The 23,410-nt window shown below is 39.2% G+C and overlaps 1 protein-coding gene across 7 annotated transcripts in view; it reads right to left on the bottom strand.

Annotated features, from left to right (window-relative positions):
• slc4a4a (solute carrier family 4 member 4a) overlaps positions 1 to 23,410 on the bottom strand; it is a 56,075-nt gene that overhangs the window by 30,888 nt on the left and 1,777 nt on the right. For all 7 annotated transcript variants that reach the window (XM_061038266.1, XM_061038269.1, XM_061038272.1 and 4 more), the window contains exons 3-5: positions 19,053 to 19,126; positions 12,577 to 12,750; positions 753 to 888 (exon numbers count right to left, since the gene is read on the bottom strand). In XM_061038266.1, coding sequence (XP_060894249.1) covers positions 753 to 888; positions 12,577 to 12,750; positions 19,053 to 19,126 — 384 coding nt within the window. The remainder of the gene's footprint in view (positions 1 to 752; positions 889 to 12,576; positions 12,751 to 19,052; positions 19,127 to 23,410) is intronic.

Genomic DNA, 23,410 nt, shown 5'->3' with positions numbered 1-23,410 from the left:
GTAAAAGCCTAATGCTGGACCTTTGACTTCTCAATCTAGAAAGATTTATTATCTGTGAATAATATTGCTAAATGCTTAAAATTTGTAGATAATTTCACTTGGAATAATTGGACTTTTATAGTTCCTTTGAACAAATGTAATTGCAGTTTTAGAGCATACGGAGAGTCAGTGATGAAAGCATTCTTAAGTAAAGGTTCTGTGAAAATCATTGCACCAACAGTGAACCAAAATGTACCGTCTATCCGAAGTACAGTTGGTCTAGATAACAAATCAACTCATTTGGTGCCTCAAACAGCAGCCCAGGCATCCAGTTTCCTACTCAAGAGAGCTTCACTCATCCACACTAATGATGCATAAACAATCATCCCATCTCTATCCCATCACAACCCACTAGTGGGCCACACAAGGGGAACCTGTGGAGCACTGTGTGCTTGCCTTTTGTGCTGCTCCAAATTCAAAGCACACAGCAAGCTTCCTACTGTTAGTTGAGGCTTACAAATGTTTGTGCAGTTACTTGACTATGAAATGGTTGTCAGTTATCTAAAGCATCAAAAGCAAGTTTATTATATCCTGAAAATAAACACAAAGATTTTTGCAGTGGAGATGACTTTTAACAATCAACTTGTATAACTTTTTACTAAGTGACTGACTGAGTGAAAGTTAATTGACGACATCAATGACTTTAAAACCAAAAGATATAGATACAGGAACCCTGCTGAAAGAGATCCAAAAGAATTAGACTAAGCTGTTACCTGGCTGTTTCTTTCCACTCCATCTCCTGTCCATCCACTGACAGGAGCTCATCCAACTCAGTGAAGAGTTGTGGGGGTGCTGGGCCATCATCTTCCTCCCCAAGCATGAAGCGGATCCTCTCGGCTGCTGGTGAGACTGAGGAGAGAGTAAAAATACTTTGGTTCACAGGCTGAAACTGGTGCCCGTTGGGCAAAGGTCCGGGCACCGGCGTCCCCTCCTCAGGTGAACTCTTTCTGTTGAACTCGGGAGGAGGTGGAGGCGGAGGGATTTTCACCATGACCTCCTCTTCTTTCTCCTCCGTGTCTTCTTCCTTTTCCTCCTTCTCCTCTTGGTTATTGTTATTGTTTGACATCTTTACCAACTAAGTGACTCCCCTTTTGCTCTCTCAATCAGCTGACCCAGGTTTATCTCCTTGGATAGCAGTCGGTAAGTGACAGAAGCTCTCCAGTATCCCAAAGACGCTGCTAGACCCTCATTAAAGTCTCGGGTGGAAGTGACAGTCGCACTCAACTGCTTGCTCCAGCACTTTGTGAACCAGGTAGGAGGGGGCTAATGGGGTTTAGGGGTCCCCCTCAGTGACCGTGTCCCCACAGCTAGCCCCTTCTCCCTCTCTGCCCCCCTGTTCAAACAGGCCTTCGCCATTGGCCCTCTAGCTTTGGCAAGCTGCCCTTGGAGGCCCTCATTAACAATTAGGAAATGGTTCACAAACTGGCCGATTCTTCAGCCAAGGCTTGGCTTTCCTTCCCCTTGTCTTCTCGTTTGAATATTTAGAGAGCAACACAAACAGAATCTCAACAGGACTGATACATACATTAAACATTTCAGTGCTTTTCAAACATGCAGATACCATTAAAGCTATAGTTCCAGCGAGTGGATACAATGTTTGAACTCTGCATGACAGCCCACAATCACTGCTTCCTTTCATGAAAGCAGGCTCATGCGTGTAGAAAACTGCACACAAAGATAATTATGTCATCAGCAAATGAACTCACAAGATCATTACATGGTGCATCAATAGAGGTACTCCATGTTCCTTGAAAGTATAAAATGAACGAAATGATCACATCTCTGCTCCAAGTATTGAACTGCAGTGTTATAATATTTGCATGGTGTGCTCAAGAGTCATTTACCTCGTCAACGTAACTCGACTTAATTTCAAAGTTGATAGTATTTCTCTGACAAGCAAATACTGCTTGATTAAAGTTTTGCAAGCAGACCCCTTTACAGCAAACGTCTTGACTTATAAAAGCTGGAAAAGCAAAGGTGTGATTCATGACTTTATCAAGGCACGTCTACATTTAAAGGCAGAGAACTGCACCAGTTGGAAAGTAAAGTCCTTCCCAAATTCAAGCTAAGTGAGAGTTAGTTTCACCCAGCGATTTACTAAAACAGGTTGAATAAATATAAGGAAGTTTGTTAATGTCTTAAATAACGTGTTAATCTGCTACTGGGCAGTATCTATGCTGTCCAATCAACAGTAACGAACAATGTCAACAGGAAGTCACTGTAGCATCTCAAGCAATTAAAACCTCCAATGGATTTATTTATTTGTATGCAAGAGACAACCTCAACGCCCATTAACAATACAGCCTAACCTTACATCACAATCTGCAGAAATGTACACTCTGCTTCTTACTCGGTCACTCTCTCGTTCTCCTCTTAGCTTCATCTGTCACCCTCCTCGTCCTCTAGGCCTCAGCCATTGTATCAAACAGTACTGGGATGGGTTATCTGGCTGATCTCAATAACTGAAGGCTTGTGTGTGAACTGTATTGCCGCAAAGCCATATACATTTCCTGTCTCCATGTTAAGTTAGAAATTAAGAACAGCTTGTGCAGTTGGGTCCCAGTACCTTAAACATTTTTCTTGTTAAATGAAAAAAAAACCTCTGCTAGGATTACAGTTTGGTCAAGCTATGAATGTCGTAAAAAACAGTATGCAAGAAATTGAATTTTAAAGGTGTGACTTTGTTCTGCCAAATTGGTGCAGCAAAGCTAACAGCAGTGTCTGGGACAAATCAATCAAGTGTATGCGTCACACTACTTTGAATAACCTCGCTGTCCATCAGCCTTTTTTTTAGCAAACTATCTGTTGGTGTGAGTTTGCGTTTCAGTTGGTGGAAGTCAGTCAATTCTCACAGGGTAGCAGTGGCACATAGGATGGCAACAAAGTCCCTAAAGTTCTGTGTGTCGCTGGCCTTTTTCTCCAAGGTTACCAACTGGTGAGAAGGGAAATAAGAAGCTGTATTCTGTTCTCAAATAAAGGGTCTATCAATATCTCTGCATCACAGAGGAATGGCTAGGCTCACCTTAGAGTTGAGTACTTTACTGTGCTCTCTTTAAGACATCTACATCCATACAACACCAGGTATAATGCCACTTACCACACTGAGTGATTCATTCTTTTAGTCAGTCAGATGAAAGCGACTAAACAGAACATAAGTTGGAGACATGCAGTTTCTCTTCTTTGCGTGTTCTTCAGGACAATAAAGAAAAAACAGCATACTAGCCAGACATGCAACTGTAAGATTACTGGGTGGGGGGGATAAACTGTCTGCTGGCACTTACACATACACACTCACAGGTTAACACAAGCTGCAACTAGCTTGAGTCACTGCAGCCTGTTTAATAACACCTCAGGTGGAATAATTTACATGTGCCTTTCACACATTTAGCTGACACACATACACTGAGATCTACTATGATTACAGTAAACAGTTAAAACAAGCTTGAAATAGCTATATTGCCTAAATCATGTGCAAACGATGCAAAGTGAGTGTGAAAGCCCCAAACGTACAGAGAAACTAATGCTGTATACCTTAAACGTGTGCAGTCAATATAAAAATATTGTTTCATAAAAGCATCGAAGTAACTGTTTTTTTTTCACAAGAGTGTTCATGAAATATTTTGTCTTCATAATTTTCCCTTTAAAATCAAGGTAAGCACTGATTTTCTTTTAAGTATTACCTTTTCCTTTCCTTTCATATCTGTAATTGGCACCTTGCCCAATTCTTCAGCCACTCCAAACTCACAGCTAGCAGCGGGTGTGTGCAATAAGAAAACTTGGCGAGGTGGGAGTGCAGTTGCTTTTTCACAGCTAGATGACAGGAAGGGTATAGGTGAGCCCTCAAATTTGATGCTGTTCCCTGTTTCATCTTTCTGACACAGATCATTTATACTGATCTTGTAGAATTTTAAAAACATGGTTGTAACCCCAGCACTATCTTGTGGTTTCTTTATTCATTATTCAACAATGAAGACACAAACAGTGAAGTGTAAAATAATAAACAGTCGCCTGTGGTTGACTTGTCAGTAATGTAATTATATATTTAGAAGATTCTGAACTGATTCAAAACTGATTTTTCAAAACATACTTTCTTACTTACTACGAGAATTCTCACCATAGCACGACAAACCTGATGCTTGCATTTTCCTCTATTCACCCTCTCCACCTTCCTTTGTACATAGATGCCCCAAGAGGTCCTGAATCCTCAATCGCGCTGCTAACATTATCTAGCTCTCAGCGTCAGAAATGTTGCCTCTGGCTTTGTCCGACACACTAACGTACTGCCTGTGCTAAATATGGAGCAGCAAGACATTCAGCCCGTCCCGTGTTCATTGACGGCAAGCATTTCAGGGCACTGTGGATTCTCCAATCCATCAGGTAAGGGGAAGCCTCACCCGACGTATTCAGGATGCAGCATCTGCAAACTGAAAAGTAGTACTTTAGGAACGAGACAAATGGCCGACCTCACATTACTTCTCACCACCCGGAGTTTACATAAGTGGAACAATGGCAAACAACTGCCGACCGACACATACAGCATCACTTTACCAAACTGCAGCCAATTCTGAACGGACAAAGAAAATGCCAAGATCCATCGTCTGTTTCATTTCATTTCCCCTGATAGCCTAGCTGTTATCAGGGGAAAAAATATGGAATGCATTTTTAATCGGTTCACAATACATTAGTAATTGGTTTGAAACAAAAATCAATTCTTAACTGACTTGTGACCCCAAAGAATCCAAATGGAATTGAATCAAAAGATATTGAAAGACTCACACCACTAAAAAAGGAGTTAGCAGGAGGGTTGGAGGGTAAGACGTTTAATGAAAAAACTCTAGTCGTGAGACATTAAAAATATGTTTAATTTGACAGTGTTTAAGTCACCCTTTTAAGTCACTCCTGTAAGTATTTACTGTAAATTCTTTATCTAAAGGGGTTTTCTACGTCAGTATGATATATTGATGATTCCTACCTGTGCTATCTAATTAAAACTGAAGCTGGTTACAAACAGTGTTGGTGTCAATGTAATACTGTCCCACTTGAGTAGTTGCTAAGAGAAAGCTGGGGGGTGAGAAGGGTGAGAAGGGTGAGAAGGGTTATGAGGGTCGAGACTCAGTGCAGAGTGAAAGCGAAGAGGGGTGAGAGCAGGCACGAAAAGGAGGGATAGAAATGAAAATCCCATCGTTCAAACACAATTTCAAAGCTCTGTGTGCTCTAGCCAAGAGCCATGGGCATACAAAGAAGACTTTGTCCCAGCAGCAGAGGCTCATGGGATAGGGGATGGAGGAAGAATGCTCGCTGCCCGGCAGAAAGCTTAGTGTGGCTGCTACTAAAGGCCTGTTTAGTCCCACTCTTGACATGCATCCTACACAAATACCTTCCCTCTCCCCTGACCTTTTTGAAGAACTGTGCTCAGTAAAAGGCTACATGGGATCTAATAGCATTGTCATTGTGTGTGACTGTACATGCAATGATAATGACGCCCCCCCCCCCCCCCCGTCACCTCATTCAAACTAAAGAGAGGATCACCGAGGAATACAGGAAATGTTTTCCATGCCACTAAGTCTGACATTCAGTATGCAGGGCAGCGAGCATGCGGGCAGAGAACAGGGACCGGGCTGAATGCAGAGTAACACCCAGAGGGGGATTCATTGAAAGCACAGTGTTTATACCCAGGACATCTAGCTCTGGTATTTTGTTGTGATAGCCAAGGTGGGAGGGTTTTGAATCTAACACATACCAGCTGAGGGGACAGGACCTGAAATGAAATGCTCTCTGCAGGTATACTGATGTGCAGCCACATGTTTTCTGTGCAATATAGTAAACAATGCAAACCATCAAAGGAGGGCAAGCCTAAATCTATAGGAAAAAGGGAAAGTTTTCAATCATTTTAATTACCCCCCAACTACTCACCTTTCCTCTCGTCTTTTAATGGATGTGAAAGGGTGTGAGACTGTAGTATTTCAAGTTTTCAAAGTCTTTTTATTTATTCTCGGCTTAAGATCAACCAAAGATGGAGGACAGGGTTAGGTAGTGGCAGATGTCCTGAGATCAAAATTTAGAAAGCATGTGTTCATTGTTTAAAGTTAGATATATCAATCAGGGATTAAGGATTTCATGAGGCAATTGGCAGAATCAGCAGAGATCTCCATGGCAGTGTTGTAACCCTAATCAGAGGAGGTGATAAAAAGTTAAAGCATTCACACACTGAAGTGAGTGTAAGAGGGCAGTGTTAACTTGATTGCAAACTGTGTGACAAGGCGACAAAAAGATGTAAAAAAAATTTAAAAAATAGTCTCCATTCAGGAAACACAACATTGAAGCAGTTTTGAATCATCTATCCATAAAATCCATTGTAATTAAGAGAAAGCCCTCTCTGTACACCAACGACAACCATCATACAGAGCCAGAATCCCAGGACAGTGGACTCTTCACTTTCTCCAAACAAGGATATTAACATAGAGTATTCAAAGTTGTCATGCGACACTGGGTTTAACTGAATATTAAACATGCTGTACAGAGTGGTCAAAAGCGATGATGGCAACAAACTCATGTCCACTCACGTCCAAAGTCTGACTAAGGTCATAGTGAAAGTTATCCTTTACCAAACTGACGTAGATACACAGAAAGTAGGTAAAACATTACAGTGAAGATTGAAGCTTGCCTTAACATGTCTTATAAGGAACTGTAAGACAACGGTCAGCATAAGATCTTATCTCGTCTTGTGCCGACTGCTATGAAGATCACGATTGTCCAAAAAACATCCATCTCTCCAAACACTCTATGAGCAGTCTGTTGTTAGACAGGCACGGAAAATAAGAGTTTCTGCTTTTACCCTCTTGGGGAAGATTCAGGGTCACTCAGGCCAGGCTGAACCACTGCAAACCTCCATTTGTGCCAATGTCTGTTAATATTATGAATAACAGGTAATGTAAGACGTGCCATGGGCTGTGCAATATGCCAATATGTTACTGCTGCAAGAAGGTGGTCTTATGTATATGTTGAATTCTTACATGAAATGCTCTGTTTTGTATGATCTCTATTTTTGTATTTTTTTGTATTATCTTGTAACTCCAGGAAAGAGTCCAAGAAAAATGTACCTTTGGGGACAATAAAGTATATCTTATCTTATCTTATCTTAATGACAGAGTATTTTGACCCAATAGCATCTAGAATGGCAGATATCACTGATTATCTTGGTCTTAGCTGCCAACAAATTGTCATGTTTTGATTGTTTGTAGCAGAACTAAGACTTGTACACTTGTGCAACAACCAAGGGAGAAAGATAGGCTGATGATTTGACTGGATGGGAATCATTGTTAATCAAAGTGTCAGTCAATGGAGATTAATCTTAACTATAAGTCATGTCTAGAGAAAGACACATATTCAAATGAAATTTCAAGGCATGGTATTTTTATCCAATCAATATCCAGGGACCTTTTCTTCTGACATAACCGTTTAACTTTTTTTTCCTGTGACTATGAAAAATAGCCCAGCAGTCTGGCTCCCTTTAGTGTTTAAATTAGTATTTAAAGCCTTTGATTGAGTATAAATAAATACAACACTGACAATACTCCACTGAAAGTAATAATGTTGCTTTCATAGCCTGGGGTAAGTTAGTCCCCAGGAAATGAAAAATTGATATTGTTAAAATGTTAATTTATCTGCCGTTATCTGCCAAATATATTTCAAAAAGCATTATCTGAGTGTTTTTTACCTCACATAACTGTATTTTCTCTTCCTGTAAAACGCTTCAAATGTCTGATGACTCATCCTGCACTCAGGGGTGTTTACTATTTTGAACAATAAAAAGCTCTGTCGAAACTAACAATCCAATCATATTCATCCCAACATTCTGTCCCGCCTTCTATATTATGATTGGTTCTATCCTGTTTTAGTTGGAAATATGTCACAACACAGCAGGTAGATACTGTCGAAGTTCTGTTTCATGGGGACTTTAAAATAAATAACAGTTAAAAATACCTCAATGTATTAAAAGTTTCTAGGCAGTATCAGATTCATACAAATGGGGGAAAAAACAACTGTATTTTACAAGTACTGATGTTTTCATGTAGCTGATTTTCTGCAAAATATCACATTATTAGGAAGCAAATAAAAAAAAGTCATGTTTCGCTATATTGTACTTTCAATTTTGAGAGAAGTGGGTATCAATCAGTGAAGAAGAGACATTTAGTTGTTCAAACAAATCAGAAAAAAAAACACAATAGCACTTTCAGTTCACCCTATCTGACTTTGAGAAATCAAACCCATTTGTATCTGAACCAAGTTTCTTAGTAATCCTTATAATCCACTTTGAGAAGACATTTGATCCAGCTAAAAAAAAGTGGATTGCTTTGGAAGAAAAACATTCTCATCAAAATGAGTCGAGGTCAAATGGCCCTGCAGTGGACACACGTGTAGCCTGGAGGATGGACTTGTTTTTCCTGCAGTGTCCATCTGACCAAACAAGATGATTTCAGTCAGACTACAGACATAGGCCTTTCCCTGGGAGGCGGCCATGTCTCCCACAGAGAGTGACACAGAGGAGGTCAGTGAATAACAGTGGGACATATATACTGCATATATACTGCATGCCTGTCACTTTTTGCATGCCTGACGAATGCCTGCAGATTTGAGTTTCGTGTAGTGCTGTTCTAAAAAGTCACAACTATGGAAACAGCTTATATGGATCACATTTAGAGCTTATATGGATCAAAAGCTTTGGATGACACCATTCCTATACAAATCCTTATGAACAATTACTGTAACTCATAGTAGTGCAGTAGTCTGCTTGCTGTTCATTAAGACTTGTTTTATACAGGAAAACATATGAAAAATTAATTCAACTAGAGTTAGCTGTTTTTTTTTTACTTTACCAAAGATACTTTGCCTCCAAGTTACCATAAAATACTTGCTTACTTATTTCTAGTCGAGGTTGTTGTTTTAATAAATGTCTGCATTTTGTTTTCACTCTTGGCAAAGTCCAATTACCTTTAAAAGAAAAAATAAAGTATGATATTCATCTGCTTGTTCTCCAAGTCAGCTAAAGCTAGAGTCTATTGCTGGCAGTTTCCACAAGACGTGTGTGTGCTGCCACACACACGGATCCTGTGGAAACTTCCAGTTAGTAGGAACATGACACCTGTTCTGCTAAACCAAAACGATAACTGGAAAGCCTAAAAAAATGGGGCTGGTGGTAGCAGTGTGCTAAATGGTTCAAATCAAATGGAAAACAGAAGGTACTAAAGTCTGTTTACATAAAATAATGTAAATGAACCATGGACTGTACAACAATACCAAATGTACAGTGTTATCTCTGTGTTATGCCATTATCAAGTCAGCAGCACTTGCGCTTTTTTACCCATATGACCCAGTAAATACCACAGTATTAACTGTAAACAACTACGTCAGTACTGGAGTTCTTCTGACAACAACGTCTGATTTTCTGTGAATTGAGAAATGTTGTTGTTAACAACAGAGTTATGTAATGTTTCCTCATCTCAGACAGAGTTCACTTTTCAAGGAACTGAGGGTGGGTTATATTTCCACTTTATCCCTTTTTTTTCCTTTTGAGGAGATTATCCAATGAAGATTCAGAATGATTAAAAGAAAGAAACCTTCGAAAATTGAAAGACAAATCGGATATTTGAAAGACACGGTAAAGACCTAATGAAAGCATGATTGATTGGCCATAGTAGATCTTATTTTTCAACAGTAAGTCTATAATGTTATTGTTAATAATGTGAAAATTGAGTCTACGTCGAGATAGGGAAAGCAAGACACAAGGAGGCAGTTGCTTGTTCATCTTGTACATTCAAACATCCATCATAAGTCTGAAAAAATGAACGTCAGATATGAAGCGCATCAACAAAGAGATCAGACTTTACCAGCACACCAAAAAGAACAATACCCAGATGCTGTCCACTCTGTGAGCCCTCTTATTTTTAAATACAGGGATCTTTCTTAAGATTAGTTTTGGACAATTTTGTCTTTCTGGACAATTACAGCTTAAGACTCACAGGAAAGGCAAAGGAAAGAGAGAGGGAATGAACTGCAGCAAATGGTCTAAGCAATAGTGACTGCTTATTATGAAAGGTCATAACCATGAAACCAATGATTAACTTTGGACGTCATTTTTTCGATTGAGTGATAAAGCAACATTCAACTTCAAGATGTCATTCTATAAAATGACACTTTGGTCACTGTCCCATTAGTGATGGTGTTGCTGTGCACATGTCATGAAACCTGTGGCGTGTGTGTAAATCTAGAATGGCATGGAATCGGCTTTTCTTGAGAAGACCGGTCAATCAGCAATCACAGCCGAACATTCCTAACATTTGCCGATTTGGGTCACCTGCCAGATCCACTATTACATTCTGTAACCTTTTTTGTTTATCATTCTGTAATGTCATAGTTCTCCAGTTGGTACACATCTAGACAGGGCCCACAAAGGGGTTTTAGAATGAATCTGAACGGTGGCTTTATGCACAAGAAGAGGTATAGGTAGACATATTGTAGTTGGTGACATTGTACTTTCAACATCTTCCTATTTTTTTAATTTTGTGTATTGTGTGTGTATTTGTTATATTGTCTTCATATTTGATCAGTTTGTTCTTTGATGCCTTTGATAAAATTGTTACTTAATAGTAATATTTCTGCTTAATACAATGAAGCTCTACTTTTGGCCTCTTAAAAAACCTGAAACAAAGTGAAAAGGGAACACAGTTCTGATAGGAAAGCTCACCTTTTAGGGGAATTATTAACTTGTGACAACTGGTCATACATTGATAAGAATAAACCCAAAAGTAGTTCGTTATAAGAGCTGGTTACAGACACGTTTAGAATCCACTGCTTTTCCTCTCTCAGACTGCTAACAATATGTTTGACACTGAACTCAACATCAACATTTAGCCACTTTGAAAGCTTCATACACACTTAGCAACCCCTTAGGTTGACTCAATACTTCTGACTGTAATCAGGAAACATACAACATACATCTTTAGATCGTCATTTTTACTGAATACTGTATGCATCATCACAGTCAGCAGCCACAGATGGGCTGGCTGTAATCTATTCACTGATTGGATTTATGTCCTGAAGAAAATCCTCCGCATCAAGTGATGTGTTCAGATTGTAAGATCCAGCTCTGGCGTATTTCGGTCCTTTTTGTCAATTCATGTGCAGGATGGTGTGTGTAAAATGATATAATTCTCTCAAGATATCAGGGGTGAAACCTCAGTAGTGGATTTGTGTAGAGTTGTACTCAGGAAATCTGCCCTTTTTTTTCTTTCTCCAAACTTATAACATTTTATTATAAAGCTTGTAACCCTTTACTTGTTGTGAAGTATGGGCAGTTCAAATACTTCATTTGATTTCCTCATGCTAGCATTAATAAAGGGACAGCGCTTTGGCATTTGCACTGCATCAGCAGCAGAGAGTAGCAGGGGAAGTAAACACACCTAGATAGTAAACTGGTCAGACTGGTCAGCATGTCCTAATGTTTAGAGCTTTAGAATATAAAATGTACAATATTCTTTTCTGCTGCATAGTTTAGCTACTGCTGCTGATATAGCTGAACACGACCCTTACACTTTTACATGACATGATGACATTGTCAAAACAGAGCAGAGAATCATTTCATATCTGTATGTGCATAGTCGTGTTGTGTTCCAAATTGAAAACTTGTTTTTGCATTCACCTGAATAGATTTTATATGTAAAAAAAATTGAAATATTTGAGCAATTTAACTTTCTCTTTATGCTTCTTCATCAACATCTAATTGCTAATTGTCTTGCAACTCCAGCAGATTTCTCTTGAGGGCCCTTGGAGGAGCCCAAACCTTATTTATTATTTTATTAAAAAGAGTGGAAGATTCACACTGTATGTAAAAATCACCATAAGCTGTGTGATAATTAACACCACAAGACATCTATAAATGATGATATAATCATAATGTTGTTTACAGTGCTCTTCAAATTCAAACTTTAACTTGAATATGGCTTAACAAACATTAGAAGTCCCAGTCACCCAGTGTAACCTATCCCTACTCGGTTTCACTCTCTAGTTTCTCTTGAACTGACCTCAGCTCTTTGTCCGAGCTCTGGCAGATTGCAGCGGCATAGCCTGAGGGCAAATGGTTCTTTGCACGTCAGGGGACGGAAGAAGCTTCGGCATACCAAGAACATAAATGCTCACACATCCACTGGCACACAAGAGAGATACACTTATGTGTACAACCACGGACAAAAGCACAGGAAGGCATGCACTTACACTCTGAACCCAAGAGGCTCATATCAGCACTGGCACAATTATATCTGAGCAGCTAGCTACTTCCAATGAAAATTCACCCTGCTCTGTCCAAACAGACTTGTCAATCAGCACGACAAGCACGGCTATTTCTGGTCACTAAGTAGAATCAGCAAATCTTTGGGGTCACAGGGAGTAACAGGGGCTTTTTTTTCTGAAAAATAGAGCAGCCTTCAGCCAAGACGGACATGACCACTAATCAGCCTTGACATGGAGTCCATCAGAACTTACTGAGAGGTTTGAGGATGCTGTTGCTGGCCTCATCGTTGTTTTCCGTGTCCGACTTGTCAGAGGTGTTCTCTGTCAACTTCTCCTTTCTGTCCTTGTGGCCGGTTCTCCGACGGTGACGCCTCCGACGCCGATAGCTCTTGGGCACATGCACACCGATGTAAACGGTGTGGTGGCCTGTGAAAGCAAAAACAAACAGCAGGTGAATTCTCTTGTTGTCTTTTTAAAGACCCGGAATTTTTTAAGATTTCAGAAGACTTGCAGAAAATAGCAATCAAGACACAAAATCCCTATCAGGAAGTGCAAAATTGGAAGCTTATTATTTATACTCAAAATAGCCTCGTCTTGGCCCCATGTCATTCACTTAAACATGGAACATTCTAAGAGTTCTCAAGGCAGAGGCACAGAGCAGAAAGATTGAGGTTGCAGTTCACTGTCAAAACAAATATTTGGACAAAAAAAGAAGTAGGACATAGCAGAGAAGCAGAGAAGAACCCATGACTGCTTGCATGACTGTATATCTCTGTTATGATGATGGCACAATACCAACAGGACGTGCAGTTTAACATGTAGCTGGGTAGTTTAGGGTCAATACTGTCAAGCAGACAGGATATAAAATTAACTTTGGGGCCCTTTCTGCCAATGGCTGGTAGGCCAAAACATTTTATTGGCCAAAATATTTTTAACCTGCCACAAAACTAAGATGTAATGGTCTAAAAAACATTGTAGAACATCTTAAAATGCATTTAGTTTAGTAGGGGATTTGTAGTGGCAAATTTTGTTGAGGATATTTACTTTACTTCTGCATTTCTATTTTGATACTTGATCCATTTCAGAGGAGGCAATGGTACTTCTTTGTAAATGGATTAAAGTAGTTCACAAATTAGTGAAATCTAATCAGTTATTAAATCAATACATTACATCAATAACTGATAAATAAATTGCATGCATTAGTATAATCAAGTGATATAATTCTGACACATCCTATTCCATACAATGGGTAAGCCACCTTAAGTTATGGTTCTGTCAGAATATTTTAGTTCTAATCATTTTAACTAATTTGTTAAAATGTTTAACATACAGAAACAGATGAAACCCTCTGCCTATATGTACTTCATGTTCATTTTGTTTTATTATTTATGATATTATTGGGATTTTGCTTTATTTCGACACTTCATAGTAAGATACTACTTTTTCTTTACTAAAATATCTGAGTCCTAATTCCTTTACTGCTAAAAAAAAACTGTTTTCTCTTCTGTTTCATTTTCAGGTGTAAAGCTACTCCTCTGCCTCCCACAGTGGTACAGGTTATTAATGTAGTCTAGTTTGCAATGGAAGCAAGGCTTATAGTGGTGGTCTCCACAATATGGAAACTATTAGCTGCCTTAGCAAACCAGTCCCAGTAAAGGGGTTAATGAAGCTCCACGTCCGATATACATACAGATGAAAACTTCTGCCTGTTCTCTATGTTAATTACATCCATAATTCTGCATGTTTTCTGGAAGCTTAAGGATACTGACCAAACGCTGCAACACAACTTGAAAATGTGAAAAAGTAAACACACAGTTTTGAAGAAATAGGCTCACTAAAAACAGGAGTGAGCCGATGTTGGACAGCAAGTGTCAATAAAAGAGTGTGTTACAATTACTGATGGTCATGCAGCGATGAACCAAGTTGTTTAAATATAAAAGATGTCATCAAATAAGATTATGTTTTGGACGGATGGGGGCACCTGCCATTGGCACCCAACTTCCATTATTTTATTCAAACAAACCAATTTAGATTTTTACCTACATTTGGTAAGTGGTAGGTACTAGTGTTGGACCCTGCAAGCAGACCAGTCTGTTTGCTTGAAGCAGTAACCCAATAATACCAATGTGCTTTGAATCTCTTTTTGGACATTGTGGCGAGTTATCTGATTCAGTGAAGTTATTCCTAACCAACATACTATACCTGAACTTATTACTAGTGTAGGTCAAGATTCTAGGGGAAATTAATTCACATATTATTTGGTGTTGTGTTGATATTGTTAGAAAAAAAAGTATATTATGTACTCTACTGGGACCTGCTGATATAGGGATATTCAAGTAATGAATTGGTATTTTTGGGAAAAGGCCACCAAAGTTTATCTTTCCTGAGACTTCAAATGCAACCTTGCACAGATTACAAAAAAAGTCCATCTGAAACAAAAGGCTCCATACAATCAGTTTCAAATGTTGCCTTTGAACGACGGGTAACGCTGAGCCAAGCACTGCACATGACTCGACCAGGAAGTGTCTGAACCCCTCAACACCACAAACAATGATCTCTCTTGAAGCACAACAGCATTCATTATTCACTTGTACCACAATGCCTTGTTCTCTCAGGGTTCATCTAAATTCACTGACACCAACGGTTCAGCACACAGTGCTAACGTGGAGCAGAAAGAAAACTTTAAATAAGAAGGAAGATTTTATTAAGTTTAACTTTCTACTTCTCTCTGACAAATGTTCCATTCCTTTTAACAATGCTTAGTGTTTCCTACACATAGATGATACCTGGGCAGGCCGCCCAAGGAACCTATATTTATGGCCACCCAAATATATTTACTGACCTTTTTGTGTATTCATAAATTGCCAGAAGAGTGATCTCGAAAAAGAGAGGGGGGGGGGAGGGGGGGAGAGAGAGTGAGAAAGAGACAGCGGGAACAAGCAAGAGAGAGAGAGAGGTCCGCTGTACATAAGTCCCTCCCGTAAAGGCACCAATTGATGTGCAACACTCATGTCAAACTAAAGCTTCTGACGCCTTCATTTCAATATTTTACTGGAGCTGCTTGCTGCCGATGCTGTAATGCAGTCTTAGTTTAGGATTATCGTTGTGATACGCCTCATCATCAATAAGCCTCGTCATACACGGATCATCTGATGTGACAACGGAATATCGAGTAGAACATTCCAAATTGCAAGTAATCTTCGTCTTTAGTCGAAGGTTCAATTGGTCTGTTGGTTTAACTTTGTCAAATGAGGAGACACTCTGTGTGAGGAGAAACAGACCCACATTGCCCACAGCAGACCTGCTGCTCTCAAGGCTTTTAGGTTCAACAAAGAAGGTACCTGGTCTCTGTTTACGGTAAAATATAAAAACACAACATCAATCTTTTACAGCTTAACCATGCCTGCATTGCCAGCGAGAAAGGATAACAATAAAAACAGAATTTATCTGCTCTGCAAGAAACAGATCAGGGAAACTAAGAAATCAGTATAATGCAGAATGAGCCAACTTCGCCTCTCATTGTAGCAAAAGGTCTTGTGCAGCCACACAGGTTTTCTAACTAACAGGCTGAGAATCCAAAAACAAGCCGAGTTACTGTCGCGCCAGCTTTTTACTTGAAAGTACTTTATTCAGGGTTTTAAGAAAGGGTGAAGTATCAGTACTGAAGAAGGCACAGAAATCCTGGGGGTTTCAATATGCACTATTTATCTTGTTGTTTTGTGAATTTTAAAGCTAAAACACTCAGTTTATAACTGCCTAAAATGAATGTTGGGAATGGAACAGCACTTATTCAGTAATACAAATAGCTTCACTCCCTTTATCTGTAACAAAGTCCTTCTAGTTACACAACAACAAGGACAAAACCCAAATAAATTGAGTGAATTTATAAGAAGAGTAGACCATTGACAGCAATAGGGTTTGTAATGCAGCATGTGGGTATCACAGGACCAAGAAGCAGATGGCTGGATAGCGACAAAGAAGAGAACAGACAGTAGAAATAAGGACCACAGAGCTATTAGAGGTGATAGATGAGCAATAAAGCAGACGGTGAAGACGTTTGCACAAGCTGAACCACAACAAGAAAAAAGGCGAGCGAATGAGAAGAGAGTGATGGAGGTGAAGGAATAAAAAATGGTCAAGTCAAGGAACTGGAAAGGAAGATTTGCACACTGCCCGAGCAGTATTGTGCAACGACTTCCTCTCCTTTTTTTGGAAGAAGAAGAAGTTCTTTTGGAGCTGCCCGCAAGCACACTCTGAATGACATGCAATTCTTGTGTTCGCCTGGAGGTTTGTTTAGCTCGCAAGATTTCTGAGGAGAGGCAACGCCACCGCCAGTTTCCCCAGTAACTGTGGCCGCTTGGGACCTGCCCAGAACAGTGGGGAGGGTGGCAACACGCCACACAGCACTGACAGCATGCTAATAGAACACTGCTTTAAAAATGTATCGTTAAATGAAACCAGGGCGTCTTGTAATTTGACTTTTAGTCAGAAGAAATAATTGCTTTCCCTCTTTACTTCTAAATTAGCTGTAACAGGTCACGTCACATAATATATACATTACTGAACCGTCTATCTTGAGCCTTAACACTGTCTGCTATAAAGAGTTTGACACCAAATGCTTTGCTCAGGAAGAAGCCAAAGACTAATCCGTGTCAGAGAGAGATGAATTGGCATTCGGACAACAGATCCTTGACTTTTATCTTGTACAATGTGAGAAATGTCAAGCCAACTCATCCCTTGTTGCTCTTTTATCAGACAGACTTCAGACTGTCTTTAAATCAGGCTGTTGGCAGTGAGCGAGCAGCGGGGAGGATTGTGACCTCAGTGGAGACTCAAAAAAAGAGATTTAGCGAGCAGACAGGGACACACGCAGACACAGCTGAGATGCTGGTTGTGCACAGGAAGTTGGAGAGATTGAAGCAGGGTTCAAGCTGAGGTGACACCTGACAAAATGTTGACCTCTCCAGCATGAGGGACACTGCTGTGCAAATTCCACTGTTGAGTAATCATGTGTACATCCCAGTTACTAAATGGATGTCTTATCAGCCTGCCACAACTGGCCAGCACTATAGCTAGATTTAATGGCAGCCATACTGCCTTAATGTTCTACTACCCTGATGTAAACAGGCACAGTGGACAAATGGCATCTCTTCCGAGCAGTCTGTTTAGATCTAGAAAATGGAGATAAGTTGTATGTAATTTGTGTCAGGTAACACATAACTGGAATGAAAACATTCAACCAGAGCAATGTATATCCAGCACAGACTGATGGATATCAACCTTCTAGGAAGCACGAAAGTCTGGCAATGCTAGCACAGCTAATGTTAGCCACACTCGGCAAACCAATTTGACATAATTTACCTTCAGATGCTGTGATCCCTATTTTGCAATGTCAAATAAATCTGGCTCAGTTTCTTAACATTAGACCAGCCGACAAGTCTGAATTTAAATTTGTGTTGAATTGACTTTCAAATCCATAGCCTTGGGACTTCCTTATTTACAACAATTACTTCAGAAATGTAAGAATAATACATAACTCAATAAGTAGACCTCTGAAGGTTGTTTCAAAAATTCATCAAAAAATATACAATACCTTTTTAACATGATTATTTAAGACAGAAGTCTGCGCCTTATAACTGGTCACTAATATCTAGAGTAAATAATGCTGACTCCATTTTGACTGCTATGAAACTCGTGTTTCAAGAGTGTAATAGATATTTGTTGTACAGAAACAAATGCAAAACCAATGGCTGCTTGTTTGTAATGATACATGATCTGTTGTACACAAAGTTTACATTTTCTATTTTAGTAGTAATGACCTTTAGGCAATCAACTTTGTAGATACTTTTGGAAAACAGTGAATTTGTAATGCACAGTTCGAAAGGTTCAATTTCAGTTTTCTGGGTTAAGTCAGGTAAAAAAAAAAAAAATGAGTCTGGGTTTCTGTTCTTATATTGGTCTGGAAGTTATCCTCGTTGGAAAAAAAGACAACCTGAAACCATCAACAGAAAAAAAGGTTGGTGCTGGATGCACTTTGAATATATTGGCCAAAACAACAAAACAAAACATGAGGCTCTTGGATGGTTAAACTGGCCCGATGTCTGCCTCTTTAATCTGCTGGACCTGAACCACGAAACTTGCGATGTGTGGTGCACACTGATGTCATCACTATTTAAACCTAACCTTTTGTCTCAGCAACATTAAGTACCATCAGCAGCATGGAGAGTGTGAGGCTGACATTTTTTTAAATTGGAACATAAAAGTTGAGTAAAAGTTAGATATACAAACTCAAAAGCAAGATAAAAACCAATAGAATAAAAAGACGTTCAAGAACACTGGATGGTTATTGTCCTTTCTCTTTTGTTTTCCTGTATGTCTTTGTAGGGATTAGTGAGGTAAACACAGGATCACATGCTTAGCGTTCTACATCTATCCCATGCCAGCTCGCAAAAAACAGGTGAGCCGTCACAGTCTACGTGCAGGAAGTGAGCGAAATGTGGCAGCCTCTAAAAAGCTTAATCTCGCCCTTCCTGTTTCTCTCATGAGTGGCCTTCACTTTGAACTTAAACAATTAAGAAGAACTAGGTTGTTAAGGAAAAAGAGAAAAGGGCCCCAAACATGTTCGTGTACTCAGAATATGAGAGCTTACTGAATTTCTGAGTAAAGTCAAATATTTTTTCCCTAACACAAGCAGATACATTTTAAGGTACAGAAACAGGTGAACTTACCTTCTACCTCCTCCTCGTCACACATGTGCTTTAGTAAGGACGCCCCCCGGTCCAGCACCGCCTCGTCCTCCATCCTGTAGTAGTAAAAGAGGAAGAAAGACTGTTCACATTTCTCCTCCAGCGACAACGTAGAGCCATATCGCTTTGGCTCGTTCACCTGCAGTAAGTTGGGACTGGGGCTCAGTCTGGTGCTACTGGTGGCACTCATCTCCACCCATTAAAAACTCATGGACAGACTACCTCTTAACTCCGCTGTTCAGTAAGTCAACCACACTCGGTAAAATGTGTGTCGTCCTTAAGGAGGGCAAAGTGTGCAGTCCTTAGGTACGATGCAATGGATTTAATCTGGCGGAGGGGGGTTGAGGAAGAGGACAGGAAGTCTCTGCTAATTGAGTTCGATGGCCTGATTGACTGTTGCTGCTCATGCGCAAAAAAAAAAATTAAACGCCCCACTGACTGAGACCTGAACCTATCAAAATGTGCACCTGGCTCTGTCTCTTAATCAGTTATAAGAAACGTCAAGGTGTTTTTAGAACTTGCGGGGGGGGACACACACACACACACGTTTGAAATAGTATCAGTACTTGTTGTGTCTAATCAGTCCCACGCCCACACACACTACAAAGCCTGTCCATCTGGTCAGTAATGCCTGCCAGCCCCCTCTCTACACCACCCTTTACCTAAGAAACAAGTGGGGCATCACATGTCTGTCTACTCATCCTCCCTTACAGGATTACGGCGGCTTTACTTAAGTGACAAGACACACACAGGCCCGTGACGGCTAGGCTCGTCACAGCCTCCGTTGCTCTCTAAGACGTCTCTACGCTGGTTTGTCCTCACGTCAGACACACCTGGGGGGGGGGGGGGGGGGGGGGGGGGTTCACAACAAACGTCACAGAACGATGAAATGTTTTGGCTGCATATCAGAAGAGATGGGTTTTTTTGGTGTTTGGTTACTGAGAGAATATATTGAGTCAGCTCAATGATGAGTAAGGGGCTTCCCTAACAGTCGATTAACAAATCCTTGTTTTTATTTACGTACACAAACACCACATTTTCACCTTTTACTTATAAAAACTTCTTCATATTTAAGTATTAAAGAACATGTACGGATAACAAAAAAAAAAAATGTTAGCAGAGCTATCCAAATCCAACCAAAGAGTCCCCCCACTCCCTTTAACCAACACATATAACACATCCCACACATGCCATGTTGTAAGTAATACTGGAATACTTAAGCCCTGGGTTTATCCTAATGGGATCACAGACAAAGTGGCTGTTTCTGGGAAACAATTGCAACAACATTTTTTATTGTTTTACAACAGAAAAGTGTTTGAAAAGGGTTTGTCATTGTCTTCAATTTTTGATGAAATTGAATCAAGAATATGGTGTTTGGGTCGGAATTGCTTTTATAAATGTAAAGCTTATTCAGAAATAATTTCTTCAATATTATTAATCATTTGTCATTTTGATACTAGAAGGAGGAAGAAGACTAGTAGGAGCAAAGGAATCACTTAAAGTGTTGATTCTTTTAGTTTTTGTCTTTGAGTTATTTACTTAAACAATTCACTTTGCGTCCTCTTATTTTGTTACTGTGTCGGTATTGAGGAGATATACATTTAATATGATGGTATCATTCATACTGTCATCAGTGTTCTCCAGCTAAGTCCATTGTATGTCATCAGTGGACCTGACAGCATGGGTTAAGTACCCTGGAAACTACAGTGTCAAAGGTGAGCTGCAGAACAATACTCTTTAAGATGGTTGGGGTTCAGGGTTCTGTTCGAGGATGGATCAGGATCAAAATGTATTCTCTCTTTTAAAAATCAATATACTAATAGATATCATTCATTGGTGTCTTGTGTTGAAAAAAAGAAACATATTAAATTAACTCTCTAGGCTTGAAAATACTGGTAAAGTGGATTTTTCTCAGAGCTGCTTCAACACTTTTTCCTTGTGAACTACTTTTATATTGATGAAAAAGAGAAAAAAAAATTGTTTCTTTGCTAATGTTTTTTTTCTGATATTTTCACTTCACTATAGAATTTGGGTCAATTTCATAATTTTGTCTCAAAATAAAACATACTAATAAATACTCAAAGGTCATTTCAAAAGTAATGCACTTCTTAAAGGCTGAGTTCTCTGCTGTCTTACTAGTACTGGCCGTCCACATCCTCCATTGCCACCTATGGAACAATCATGGACATAGCAGGACCAGCTCCCCTTTTTTTTTTTTTTTTTAATATATGCTTATACAGGGGCATCATGCAAGTCAACATTCTGGGGACTAAGTAAGAGCGGGGTCAAGAGGTCCTTCCCAGGAAAAAAAAAAAGGAAAGAGTGATGCCCTTTTCTGCATTTTGTAACATTTATACTCAAAAGAAAAACGCTTATTATTTCTCGATCTATCTGAAAGTCTGAGTTAAATCATGCAAAATTCCTCACACCCATACGTTTTGAATGGGCATGACGACTCTGTGCTTATATTGTGTACACTTATTTAGCAAGTAAGAAATGTTTAAGATTTTGATTTGATGTGAGGCCACTAAGTATGAATCCACTTTAACTGTTGCATCATAACAATTTCTGATGATATGTACAGATCAATATTTTTTAATCTAGACGTTCTTTTTTGATGTTCTGTGTTGTCTTTAACTTGAAGAAGTAATTTCGTACATTTGCCAGAACGCTTCCCTCATTAATTCAAACCACATCATAAAAAGATAATTTGCAGGCTCTCTTTTCCACATTGCTTTAACCTGCAAACTATTTTTGTGAACTCTTCTTTTCTTAGAATGTTTTTGTGCTTGGGAAAAAACAAGCAGCTAACTACCAGAATTAACTCTCTACAGGGAAAGTCTGCAGAGCCTTTGCAGTAGCAGAAAGGAAAGATTATTCTAAATGAGTTGGCAAACTATCTGGTCTTTGTGGTTCTGTAATGCTACCAAATTGATAACCTTGTGCTTTAAAGATTATATTGTAATCTAGAAATGGGAATTACAGCTCTTTGAAGGACACCAGATATTTTGGCTCTGTATCATTTTGTTCTTTTTATTCCTATTTCTTTTGCAGAATTTTCAAATTTAGCTTATTTTCTACAAATATCTGTCGGTGGTTAGTTGCTGATTTCATAGCGTACATTAAAACGAATGGGACCTGATGCACTTTTATTTGATAAATCAGCAGAACAGTACTCTAAAAAAAAAGGTCAACCTTGTCTTTGCTATGATCCCTAGTTTGAACAAAAAAGAGGCATCCTGTTGATTTTAACACTTAGGGAAAAAAAGAAGTCACCTGCATTGAAGCCTTGTAAATTGTATTTAAATATGATTTATTAGGCCTCAAAACAAAGTGACTTTCTTTGTGTTTAGGTATACTTCCACATCACTTTTGATATAAGCAACACTGACTCCAATACTGAAAAGACAATATTGATTTTCTAGAATTTGATACCAAATGTAAGGATTTGTAATTGTCCTTGACTTGATTGAAGCTCTGAAATGATTTTTTTGGGCTTGGGATTAAGAAAATGTGATATTGTAAAACGATTGGTCTCACTTCTACATTTCATGTCTACCTGTAAAATAAAAAAAATAATTGATTTCTACACAGGAAATATCTCAATTTTGAGCTTATGTGGCCAATATTTTTTTTCATAAGAGGAAAGTGTAAAGTAACAGTGTAAAAGTATCTGATTTGTCTTTTAATCAGTAATTAAGTTATGCATGTATTGGTGATCAATAGCTAAACCTTTAAAATACTCTATGACAAGGTATGCAAGCAATCAAAACTTCAAAGCTTTTACTTTGCACTTTTGATTGTACATTAGCTACTATCTGTCTGACACCTCACAGATAAGGTATCAGTCATAAGGTATCAGGTACATACTACAAACACTATCTGTTTGGAGAGGAGAGTGTGTTCTCTGTGCCCGAGCTGATTCAACTGTTAACTGTGTCTATGTTATGGTATACAGGTTCTGCTGTAGTCATGGCAAGAGATATATATACTGTACTCCAGTCATGTTTGTAAAGTGTGATCCCTCATGCAATGAAGGCAAAATGTCATCAGATATCAGATTTCACTTAACCCCTCCACACACTAAAGGGATGCCTAAAGTGTTGGTTAAATAATACCCGCACTGGGCTTTCATCTGTCAGTGGTTCAGTGTGCATGAGGTAACTATTCAGAGTTTCTTGGTAATTGTCTGACAAACCACAGCAAAAACTTACTTAAGTTTAAATCAAAAGAATGGGGGTGACATGGGCAACAGATTTTCATTCAGCTGGGACATAACATCCTGGAAATCCTCTTGACAAATTAAAAAATAAATGTTTTGGGTTTTTTTAAATACTCAA

This window comes from Labrus mixtus, chromosome 5, assembly GCF_963584025.1.
Source record: "Labrus mixtus chromosome 5, fLabMix1.1, whole genome shotgun sequence".
NCBI lineage: Eukaryota > Metazoa > Chordata > Actinopteri > Labriformes > Labridae > Labrus > Labrus mixtus.
Note: the sequence above shows the minus strand (reverse complement) of the source record. Positions and strands in the feature narration are given on the sequence as shown.